The sequence below is a fragment of the Gastrolobium bilobum genome, unplaced genomic scaffold (genome assembly GCF_033153095.1).
Source record: "Gastrolobium bilobum isolate Gb01-03AN ecotype WA unplaced genomic scaffold, APGP_CSIRO_Gbil_v1 utg17957, whole genome shotgun sequence".
Classification (NCBI taxonomy): domain Eukaryota; kingdom Viridiplantae; phylum Streptophyta; class Magnoliopsida; order Fabales; family Fabaceae; genus Gastrolobium; species Gastrolobium bilobum.
This window is the reverse complement of record NW_026895645.1, coordinates 16041-29026: the sequence shown is the minus strand read 5'-3', so window position 1 is coordinate 29026 and position 12986 is coordinate 16041. Positions and strand designations below refer to the sequence as shown.

The following is a 12986-nucleotide window of genomic DNA, read 5'->3' as shown; positions in this document are numbered from 1 at the left end:
CAATACTGTTCAATTATTCTATTTATTTCATACTATCAAAATCTAATAACAACTAATTCATTCACTTTTATCTATGCATTAGTATTCATCAAGCCCTAAACAAAACAAGTCATTAAATTATTCATCCATTTCTACATAGGGAGTTTCTCAACTTAGAGTAACCATCGAGAGAAGAGGAACATTTAGCATTAACACAACACTCCACAATGTTGAATACAACAACGAGGTATGCTCTTTCCAAATTCCACTTCTCTTCGAGGTTATATTCTCATTCCCCAACTTGTGGGTTTCGTAACATTGATGATGCTGTCTCCTCTTTCGTTACCACTCTCGCTAAATGTCATCCTCCATCCGTTATTGAATTTAACAAGATTTTAGGGTCTATTGTTAAGATGAAAGAATACCGAACTGCTATTTCACTTTTTGCCCTTATGGAGTCTAGGGGTATCACTCCTTCCAGTTTTAGTTTGAGCATCTTAATCCATTGTTATGGACAAAAGATATTTAATCAATAAAGTGAATGAGGCAAGAAAGCTATTTGATTATATGGACAAAATAGGTTTGACACCAGATGTTAATAGTTATAACATTATGATTAATGGATATTGCAAAAATAAAAAGGTGGATGAAGCTCTAACTCTCTTCAAAGAAATGTGTCGCACAAATTTAGTTCCTGATACTATAACATACAATTCTCTTATCTATGGCTTGTGCAAATCTGGGAGAATAACATGTGTGCAAGATATTGTAAATGAGATGCATGGAAATGGTCAAGCCCTTAATTTAATTACTTACAGTATGTTGTTGGATGCTCTATGCAAAGCACAACATCTTGATGAGGTAATTGCATTGTTTCAGAAAATTTTTAACAAAGGAATTCGTCCAGATGTGTTTGCATACAATAGTCTTCTGAATGTTTCGTGCAAAGGGGGAAGACTGAAGACTGAAGACTGAAGACTGCAGAAGAGTTTTTTCATCATCTTTTGATCAATGGCTATAGTCTAGATGTTTGGACTCATAATATTATGATCAATGGGTTATGCAAACATGGCTTGATTGATGAAGCTACAACTTTATTTTCAAAAATGAAAGTGAATGATTACCTGCCTGATGTTGTAACTTAAGAAACAATTATTCGCTCTCTTCTAAACAAAAATGAGAAAGAAAAGGCAGGGAAGCTTCTTGGTGAAATGATAGGGAAAGGCCAACTTAAGCGAGAGATCAAGGTGAGATTATTATGTTCCTTTTATCTCTTACTTTTTTTATGTTTAATTTGCCTGGATTGCTTGCACAACCTTGTTTTGAATTGTTGTAGTTATCTTATATTTATATATTGAATTTACATCAGCCTTGAGTGCTGTTGTTACTTAGTTCACGTGACACTTCTCTTAAACAGTTTAATTAACAGTTACAGCGTTCTATGTTGTTTATTTGTCACGTAATGTTTCAGTTCAGATATCAGGATATAGTCCTAAATATTAATTTCTGACTTCTTCTCATTTTAATGTACATTTCTATCAGGTTTAATATATATAAAACCAAGCCATGATTTACTTAACCGATTAATGTTCACTTATCTCTAAACTCTTAACTCATTTTATTTTGAGTGAAAAACAAACATGTTCATTTTCTTTTCCCTCTATATTTCTGATGGTTTTCCTACTGCTATGATAGTGTTAACAGATGAATACTTTATTAGTGCCATCAAATCTAACTCCTTAAGTTTTTTTGAATTTTTTTTTCAATTATATTATGTCTTTAAAAAAAAAATAACTGTTCAAATGTACTGTGAGTTCTAAATAAGGTTTGGATTTTATTTATATAGTTGTAGTATATCCTTTATAATATCTCTATTTGGTTAGCTCTACTCTGAATAGATTTTTTTTTTCTCCTCTTCTATTCAGGATTCAATGTCGAGTTTGTCGGCTATTCCCTTGGAGGAGGAACAGATTCTTGGAAAGGAGCTATGCTAATCTTGAACACTAAATAGTATCAAATAATGTGTACATTATTTCTATCTCCTTACGAATGGCATTTCTTGTATCTTGATATTCTCAATGAGCTGAGCACGTATCTGTAGAACCTGGTTGTGAACTAAGATTATTGTTTTAAAGTCGATGTTTATTTCCCTTCTAATGTATTAAGGATTTCAGAAATATCAAACACCTTCTTTCCTTAGCTCTCCCAAAGCGATGTACGCCTTTGGATTGGTTAAAGAATTGTGCTTGGTGTATAGCAACATTAGTATGCACTAAGGAAATGGTATTGCTGGTTACATGCAGCCCTGGTTTTGTATGTGTTATCTCCTCATGTTGTCCAAAAGTATTTGTGCTTTGCTCTTGGCAGAAAATTTAATTTGAATGTGTTTGATGGCTATTATTAATAAACATGTTCTCTGTTTGCATTCGTGTCTTCATTCTAGGGATTTGACTGGGTTTCCTTTATACATACAGGGTTTGTCACATTTCCTTTACACCAAATTTTATTTGTTAGATGCACAAAAATCAATGGTTAATGAGATCTTATCAAATGATTGAACAACCGGGAGCAATTTACTTGTGTTTGATTACAAATGCATGATTAAAGTAGACGTGTTTTCCAAATTGCATACTCCATGACCTTTGATTCTTGAAAACAATTTGGAAGTGTGCTTGATATAATTTGAAACCTTACAATAATTTCCCAAGTCAAGAATATGCATTTGAATCAGGTGAAAGTCATTAGAATAAAAAATAGGCTGAAATCTGCTACATATTTGGCTTCTGTAAAAAAAAAAGAATTTTTTTTGAATATTTTACTGGAACAAAAGGTTTTTTCATTACTTATCCAAAATTATTTCAATACCTTCTTTCTGGTAGCACCTAAGATTTAGTAACGACTATTGTTTTGTTGGAAATTTATATATATTTATTTATTATGCCTCCAAGGCTCCAACCTCTCTTGATCAATGTATTATTGACGGTGTTCATTGCATTAAACTCATTTTTGCAAATCTTTATTAAGTCAATTATCTCCATATCAAAATAATGAATACAAGTCTTTCAATAAATAAATAAATAATGAATATAAGTCTAGTTATAAGTGTATGCCACGTTTAGATAAAAGTTTGATTTTGATGCCATATCACCAAGCACTAGGAGAAGATTGTTAGAGCTTAAGTAGTGGAAGTTCCCACTCTAGTACGGAATTGTTATAAATTTGATAGGGATAACTTTATCGTCCTTGTGATGCTTGGTTCGTATCTAACTAGGAGGTTCTAGTCTAAATTATTTTAAACTCAAGGGAAAATAGTGGAAGTTAAGAGATAGGCACATTCTCATAGAGAACTTCTATACTTATACAGTTTGTTATTTGTTGTAATATAATTTGGTGGGCTATTTGACCATTTTGCCTCTCATTAATTAATTAATAACTATTTTGTCCCTGATTCAAAATTATCCACCAATTTGCCCTTCTTTAATCGATTAACTTGCATTTTTAATCCATTAAATGGTTGTTGGGAGATTTAATCGACTAAATCTCCTTACTTAATCGATTAAAAAATCATACTGACTTGTTTCCCTTTGTTGCCTGTTGGGAGATTTAATCGATTAAATAGAGAGATTTAGTCGATTAAATCTCCCAACAGCCTTTTTTGCCTGTTTTGACCATTTAATCGATTAAAAATGCAAGGTAGTCGATTAAAGAGGGACATATTGGTAGATAGTTTCGAATCAGGGGCAAAATGGTTATTAATTAATTAATGAGAAGCAAAAGGGTGAAAAAGCCTAATTTGGTGGATCATGTAATTACGACTTTGGTAAATTAAATTAAAAGAGAAAGACAGAGAGCGGTGTATAGTTGAGACAAGGCACCTATCCATTATTTTGAGAGAGAGCACTATATAGAGCCGTAAATTCTACTCGAGTGGAAGATAATATTCCAATAAGGAGCAATATGGCAGACATGGCAGTGTTGCCTTTTGAGAAGAATGTATCCTTGACGATATGAAAGTATAAACTCTTTTAACACTAACCGATGTATATATTTTGCTCCACAATTATTCCCTATATACGCTGATTCCACTTTGAATTCCATCTTTTCTGAGTGAACACCAACTAAGATAAAGGTAAATATCTGAAGGGTATAGGTAACGAATAAGGTCTGAGGTGTATGGTGTATCTATAGGTGAATTGCTAAAATGTTATATATCCGATGTTGATTGTAAGTCCCTCTCCCTGTGTTATTCTTATGCTTATATAGCCTTTACATGCAGTAGTTACAAAAACATGGGATCCTTGGTAGTTGTAGAAATTGTGGTTCTATGAAGTAGTTAAGAGGTGATAGTGAATGTGACTGAGTGGGAAAAGATCGTGGGTTTAAACCCACGATCCGGGCTCCCGGCCTAAAGTCCCACAATTCGGGGTCATGGCCTATGAGGCTTGTCGAAATTACTCGTATGAATAGAAGGATCTTAGAGGTCTAAATAGGTCCAGCTAGGGTGATAATAAGGCCAGGGGCCTGTCAAGGGCCTTAGGCCCGGCCTGTTTCGACCTGGCCCGGCCCGTCTTTTTTAATTGTTGAGCTCAAATATGAATTCGTATAAAAGCCTTTTTATTTAAAAGGTTTCAGGCCTCTATGGATAAGCCTGGCCTTGGGGCTTGGGAGGCTGACCCGTCTTTACATTAATTTGTTATTATTATTATTAATCATTCATTTCAACGTTACATTGACACCTTCAGTTTCAATTTTCCTCTCTTGCCTATGCGCTCTCTCTCTCTCTCTCCAGTCTCCTCAACCAAGTTTATTTAAAATAATAGCACGACAAGACACCGAAGTCATTGTTTAAAATAATATATCATTTTCAAAGGGCAATGCTTTAGCTGTATCCTACAATAAAACAAAGATACCGAAATTTATTGAGAAATGTGATATTTTCGTTGCTATATGGTATATTTTAATAATTTGAAATTTTCACAGAACATATAAGAAGCATGTTCAACTAGAATGTAGACGAAAATTCTAGAAGAAAAAACAAAGACGTAAAGTAAAGGTCCTATTTGTTATTTTGACTTTTTAATATTAATATGCTTTTTTATTATAAAAGAAACAATTATTTTTTCTTGCAAAAATACATATCAGTGCATGATTAATGGGCTAAATACTGTTGCAAATTGGAAGCTAAGGTTTTTATTTTTAATAAATAAACCAGGCCACAGGCTTAAGACAAGCTTTTATGTTTTATAAATAAATCAGGCCACAAGCTAATATTATATTCATAACAGCTAACAAGCTAAGGCCAGTCTAACACGTTTATATACAAGCTTGGCCCATTAAGATCAAAGCTCGACTCGGCTTGGCCCGTTAACACCCCTAGATCCAGCTCCTAGTCAAATACATTGGGCTAGCCTGGATATAAACTCGGAACAATAAGCCCCCAGCTTGGAGTAACGCAAGTCGATACTCCAAGATAATAAATATTCATTATGACTATATTCGATAATCAAGATGTCCTTTCGTTTTTCGTCTTCCAAGCGACAACATGACTCACGTGGCTTATTGTCATTGGTGTCGCAAGCTTTCTTTTCAGATTTTAAAGTTCACATCAACCCTAAATCACATCATTACTCCACTGTCTCGTTTCTCGCCCTTTGAAATCCTCTACCCTTTCACTCTTATTCTTGATTTCTCTAGCATTCTCTCAGTTTGCCTTCTTCATCAAGCTTTTCTAAGGGTTTCTTGCGTCTTGCCTATTACTTCAAGGACTAACTCATTATGTACTTGGTAGGGTGCATTATTCTCCTCCTTTCTTTATCTTTTTCTTGCTTCTGGATTTGGATGCCATTTATTAAACTATTACGAAACACATTACGGTGATTGTTCGACAAAACTCTTAATAAACTAGAGAACTATTAGTGACTTAACCTTTTTTTATTAAGGAATTTCTATGGATAGTGATAAATCACGAGGAACTCTAAGTAAACAAGATTTCCTTTATCAACTGCGATTTTTGACTGGTTAAACGCGAAAGAAGAGAACCAGATGGGTCATAAGTCTTCTAGATTTCGCAAAACCCCCATTCACTCTGTGAAAGGTTCTGGGCGAGTTAAGGTTGCATTGTGTCTTGTAGAAAGGGTTTCCTCTTTAGGGGTTCTGAGTTTAAATGTTTGGAATCTCAAACTAGAATCTAATCATGCATATTCTTCCATGGACAGAATGAGAAATCGGGTTTATAAAAATCTTTTCGCTTTTCAGTTTTCTCCCCCATCTGTTATTAACGATTTTAAATGGGTGGATGAAAAGGCGTTAGGGTTTCGTTCATCTTTTGAGGATGACGAAGAACTTCTACAATCTACATTTCAAGAAATTCAGCTTTCTGATTTTGAAGAAAATTTTTCTTTCCAAGTTGATATACCGGGTTCCAATGAAAGAATCTGCTCTTCTTCCGAGGACTCTTTTTTTATATACAAATGTCTTTTCAAGAATTTCGGAATCCGGCTTCCTTTTACCGAGTTCCAACTCCATCCCAACTCATGGGGATTTTTATGAGTCTTCGAGTTGATTTGCCTGGCGCACGGGCTTACTGTTATGCAAATTATGCAAATTGTAATCAATTTAAATATTCCACACAAATACACAAGTGCATGTGTCACAAGTAATTAAGAGATGTGTGAGTCCAAGTATCGTTCCCACGGAGATGATTTATAAAGCAATGATTATTTAAGTAAAGAAACTAGAAAAGATTGATTTTTGATGGTTGAGTTTATAGAATAAAAGACAATTGAAATCAATAAAACAGTAAACTAAAATAATAGGTATTAAGTTGATGGATGAGATATAGGTCAGGATCAATTTCCCTGATACCGCAATACTGATCTGATGCTTTAACGATGTTATGTCAATGCTAACTAGTAACCGAACACTAAGGTATGCTGGGGCTTTTGGCCAACCTAACATATATACCCAATAACTAATTCCCACATCTCTATGGCCAAACTAATCACTGAATTGTTCAAGTTCAAGTTCAAGGCTATGTGGTGTGAATGATCTCTCTACCCACAACTTAATCAAGTTATATTTTAACCTAATTAATCCACACAATTCAACAAGGGTCAGGATTCGGAAACCTCTTGGCTCCAACCTCCTCAATATCATATATGTATCTCTCGACATGCATACATGAATAAGAATAAGCAAACTCGTTGAAAAACTAATTAAACATTAATAAAAACAAAGTTTAGGCATGCATCTCAATGTTACAGCATAGGTACTTTATCACCTAACCTATAGAGCAATTTAGCTCATAATGGAATTAAATAAAACAGAGAAAAGAAAGAAAGGACTCATTGGAAAACAGAAAAGAAGATGAAAACGAATGCTGTAGAAAAACGTCGTCACTGTTTTGCTCCAGCACTGCTCCAGCAACTCTTCCCCCTCCAAGAACCTTACTTTCTCTCTCTAAAACGTGGGAGGGGTACTACATTCTTCCCCTCCCTTCTTTCTTGCCTTTCTGACCTCCCTCTTGTTTTTTTGAATCCTTGGGGGAACTCCTCTTTAAATAGGAAAATGGTTGGGCAATTGGGCTTTTGGTTTGGGAGTGAGAATCCATAATTATTGTTGTTGCAGCCTTATCGTATCCCTAGATTCTTGGGCTATTGGCACTTGTTGGATAAAATCTTGATCTTCTTGGAATCCTTGTGCCAATGTTGTTGTTGACCGAATAGGAGCTGAGTTTGTTGTCCTTGATCCTTGGGATTTTTGGATTTGTTGGCACTTAATTGGATAAGATCTTTATCTTCTTGGATTTCTTGTGCCAATGTTGTTGACCGAATCAAGGTTGTTGTCCTTGTTCTTTGGGATTTGGATAAGATTCAATCTTTGAATTTGTCTTTAACTCTTGTGGTTTCTGAATTAAATCTTAAGAAACTTTCCTTGCTTGCTGGTGTATTGTTGGAGAATAACTAACTTTTGAAATTCAAAAGTTCGGATGTCCCTTTGTCCACGGTGTCATGCTGTAGCGCTGCTATATCATTACTTCGTCAGCTTCTTTGCTACAGCATTCCTACGTCAATTTTTCCTGCAAAGACAAACATTCAACAAGTCATCTTTTCTTACACAAAATCAAGGGATATTGTCTTATTTTCCATACTTAGTCATCTCAAAGCACTTAATCATAAATATACAATATTTAGCTCAATTATCATGCAAAGAAGTCAACTTATATGGAATTTATGCAACAAATTCATCATAAAAATACTAAATTAACTCTCATTTGGGAGAGTTATCACACTCCAAACTCAAAACGTTGCTCGTCCTCGAGTAACAAAAAAGAAAATGATTAATTGGTCTGCATAAATTTGGCGGCATAATTGCAGCAATGACTATTACTGAGATGAGCAGTTCTGATGTAGCATTCCAACAACAATGTACACGTGAGAGTTGCCTTTCAACCTTGGCTTACACTTCAACTTTGGGATCTTTGTCAGCTTCTCTTCTCTTGGCTTCTTGCTTCAGGAGTATTGAGTATGTGCGTGTGAAGAACTTTCTTGTTGGCTTGATCCACTTGAGAGCATCAAACTAAGAATCATAAGACTTAGTTGTTGTATCCATACTTTGCCAAACTTGAAGCAAATCCTATGTGTAGAGAATTGAAGGAACGAGTGTCCACCTTGCTTGCTTTTCTTTTGACTTTGGCTCCTTCTTTTATTTTTTGTGAGCTTTGCTCGTGTGCATTGGCACTTATTTTATTTTATTGCTTTTGACTTGATTTTTCTTTTTGTGAGGGGCTTTCTTTTCACTTGTGCTTTTGCACTTGCTTTAGCTCGGCTTCTTTCACCCTTATAGCCTTCAAGACTTACTCATATGGTAAGATTCAAATCCATCAAACCTTGAATCCTAAGTCCTCATCCGCAATCAACTCTTTCGGCTTCTCTTACTTTCAAGTTCATTCTTTGTGCTTCATGTTCAATCACTCCATTTACTTTCTGCTTTGATCATATCAGCCTCCAATTCACGCCTCCATTGCTTTGTAAGTTCAAGTTGAAAAACACTTACTCTCACTCATCGTAACTACTGTTGTCCTGCTACAGCAAAAAAAATCATAACAACATAGCTAAAGATGCACTCTGTTTCACCTTATTTATGCAACATTAATTTCTAACTTCTTGTTACTCTTTATTTTCCAGCTCTTTTTCTTATTTTCATGCTGTAACATATACCTAACTTATTTATTCACACAAACAGAAATTTATATTTACCAAATTTAAAATCTACTGACTAGCAAACATGTTCCTCTTTTTCATTAACTTCATAAGTGATGCATGGGATTACATATAGCAAAAAGAAAAGAAAAAGAAAAGAATAAGACAACCTGGGTTTTTCTTCATTTTTAATCAAAACTGAGGGAAGTTCTGATCTTAGTCTTTGTCTTCTTATTGGTCCAAGGGGTTATCTTCCATGTTTTCATCTTTTTGCTTAACCTCCTCTCCCATTCCTTCATCTTTGCCTTGATTTTTCCACTTTGGGTGCTTGGCTTCTCCATTGTTGCCACTCCAAACTCAGTTTGGTTGCTTCGAGTGAAAGAAAAAATATATATATAGGGTTGGGGGACTCCAAACTCAAGCCTTTGCTGTGGCTTGAGTGTTTGGGGGACTCCAAACTCAAGCCTTTGATGTGGCTTGAGTTCTTCTCTTTTGGGCATCGGTACCCTTTTCTCCCTGCAAAACATCTTAAATAAAATTAAAAAGAAACATGAATACTAACTTATCCTAATCCTAATAATTGAAAATACGAAAAAAAGTACAGGAAATTAAAATACTGAAATTAAATTGCATAATTTAAAAAACTTCCTAATTGAACTTTGGGCTGCCTCCCAAAAGCGCTTGTTTTATAGTCTTCAGCCTGACTTGGATTGATGATCAAGGAGGCTTGAAACAAAGAGCGAATAACAACTTTGATTCTTTGATCCAACTCTTCTCGCATGTAGACTCCTTCATCTTGACCTTGGGATTGCTTCCAACCCTTAATGATTGAGGAACATCGAGGTTTGTTATTCCATCTTCCGTATATTCAATGGTATGCACCTGATCTTCATCCATCTTTAAAATTAAATCATTTTTCCACATGTCTACCACTCCTTTTCGGGTATCAAAGAATGGTTCCTCAAGAAATTGAGAAATAGTGAGGTCCTTGGTATGCAAAGTTGCCTATCTTGACATTCATATTTTCAACAATGCCAATTAATGCTTTGATGGAGTAATTAGGCAAACATAGAGTCATCTTTGCAGACCTTGTGCTCCTTATTCCCATCTTCTCTAGCAGAGTCATAGGCATCAATTTCACATTAGCCTCAAGATCACTCAAGGTTTGTACTTTTTGCATGGCATCTTGTTGCTTTTGTAGCCTTTGAGGTAAAGGAGATGATGGTATGATTGTCTTGCTAACGGTTTGACCCTGCTGTAGTTTTGTTATAGCAGTACTCTCAGTGCCAGCAATTTGAGGTTCTTCGGGTTGATCATAAAATTCCACCTCTTTTGCAGCTTTATCTCCTTCATTCTGATTTAATGCCTTCTGCTTCTGCTCATGGTAGTTCTTTATAACTTCTGGTTCATCTACGGCTTCACCACCTGATATTGCTATAGCATTGACATGTTCTTCTCCATTCTATATTTCAATGGCCTTGATGTGCTCCTCTTCGTTTCTCCCTGGATACTCTGTGCTTCTAGGAAGTGTTTCATATTATTTGATTTTGATTGCTTCTGGCAATTGTCTCATCTGAGTTTTCAAGTTTTTGATAGATGCAGTTTGGTTCTGGATAAGGGCATCACTTCTTGCCATAAAGTCTTTCAGCATGCTTTCCAGCGTATTTGATGTGTCAACTTGTTGAATAGGCTGTTGTTGCTGCATAAATTCAGAAGGGTATGAAATTCTGTTTGAATGTTTTGCTGTAGCAGAGAATTCTTGTTGTTGTCCTTGTGAATATGAAAGAATTGAGTTGCTCCCCCATCCTTGATTGTAGGTGTTTAAATATGGATTGTTCATGTTATAGCTTCCTACAAAACAAACAGATTGAGAATTTTTTGGACAGTTATCATAAACATGAGGACCATTACAGAAAACACATGATATAGCATTGGTTATGGCATGCACTTGATGTGCTCTAACATCGGCAGACAGGTTGAGTGACTTGATTGTATCATTCAAAGATGAAATATGTTCTGCCAACACTGATACATCATTATGCTCCAGCACTCCAGCAGCCTTCTTTGGTGTATTCATTCTTTCCGTTGGCCACTGGTAGTTGCTAAATGCCATCCTCTCTAGGATTTTATATGCTTCAGTGAATGTCCTAGCTAAGAGAGCTCCTCCAGCTGATGCATCAACTACACCCTTTGTTCGATCGTTAAGACCATTGTAAAAAGTCTCCATTTGTATCCATTCTGGTATACCATGATTAGGGCATTTCCGTAGCAATTCCTTGAATCTGTCCCATGCTTTATAAGGTGTCTCACTGCTTGGTCGAACCGAGAGCTGCTCGGGAATATTTTTTCAGAGAGCAAGAGTGTAGAGTAGTAATCAGGATTACCAACAGGAGCAATCTATTCTGACTAAGAGCAACCCTCTTCAACTATACGCAAGCGTACGTGTTAAGCAATATAGGGTATTGTAGCCCCAGATTTATCGTCCTCAGGGAGCAGTTGTGAAGTAAGAAGCGCTAAAGGAAACTTAATTTGTAAAATGGAGCAATAAAAGAAATTACTATTCTCAGCTAAGCTTCACAAAGAGCAATCTCTGGGCAGCTAGTTAAACAATGTTAACCATTCTGAACCAGATGAGAGCAGTGAATGACTTAGCACGGTCATCGAATAAAAAGGCATCAATTGAAGTAACTTTAAGAGCAGTCAACGAAATGAAAGTAAGAGCATCAGCTGGTAAAACACAGTTCAGTTATCGTGAGGAAAAAGGTTGTGATAGAAGTTGAGTTAAGATTAATTTCAGAAAAAAAAGATCAAGTAGGTGTTAGGGGTTCTATGTTTTCATCCCTTTGGTTAACCCTGCTTGGTATCATATTTTACAAGTGGATTTTGCTCCTTCCCTTGTTTTGCTATAGGTAAGCAAAGGGTAAGGCCTTACTCTCCACGTTACTCCATAGTACTTGGAGTTATATGCAAGGAAACCATGCTGCCTTCTCAAAAGAGCATGGATTCACATGGCAGTGCTCCCCATTCCAGGTGTTTCTCCCTCCTTTCTTCAGGCTAAACTACCCCAGGATCTTGAGAATGCTCCACACACCTTTGTCAGTGTTTCATCAACCGAGTGGTCCCGGGATGAGGTTGCCAGCCCAAAGGGTTTCACAAAATCAATAAATTAAACCAAAGAGCAACTCAAAATTCATTTATAAAATATGTGTTCCTTACAAAGCTATCCTAAGACAAAAGGGATTACTTCTATGGAACCCTTACCTACTTAGAGGAAGTTAGCTCCTAGTGAGCATTTTTACAAAAAAGAAAACAAAGAGATAACGAGCCCTAGTATGGGTGCTGATGATTCCCTTTATGAGGATTGCTTGTTCCTTTTATAGGGTTCTTCATTTGATCTCCATTGTTCCTTTCATCAAGGGTCGTGCTTTGTCTAAATCCTCTCCAATGGTAGCTTTGCTTCTTGCCAGCTTGGCCTTAAATGGAAGTGGTCCCCCTTGCTTTTGGCTCCCTTTGTGAGTTGGAGTATCGGATTCAGGGCAGCACCTCCACCTTCTCTGCTGTAGCTGACGTGGCGGCTCCCCATTGCTCAGCTTCTTTGCTTTTGTACTGTAGCAGAGGCAGCACCTCCACCTTCTCTGTTGTAGCTGACGTGGCGGCTCCCCATTGCTTCCTTTGACTGCTGTTGTACTATAGCAGACTTCTTTTTCCTTTCTGCGCAACACTCTTTCTTCTCTCTTCATTTTGTGGTTCCTTTTGATGGGCCTTAGGTGTCCTGAACAAAGCAAACTAACCCAATAGTCATATGTG

General features: G+C 36.2%; 1 protein-coding gene across 1 annotated transcript; it reads left to right on the top strand.

Moving 5' to 3' along the window:
* Window positions 1-206: 206 nt before the first annotated feature.
* Window positions 207-954, top strand: LOC133286423 (pentatricopeptide repeat-containing protein At3g22470, mitochondrial-like). The gene is made up of 2 exons (XM_061483843.1): window positions 207-444; window positions 560-954. The coding sequence occupies exons 1-2, from the start codon at window positions 207-209 to the stop codon at window positions 952-954; spliced, it is 633 nt and encodes a 210-aa protein (XP_061339827.1).
* Window positions 955-12986: the final 12032 nt, after the last annotated feature.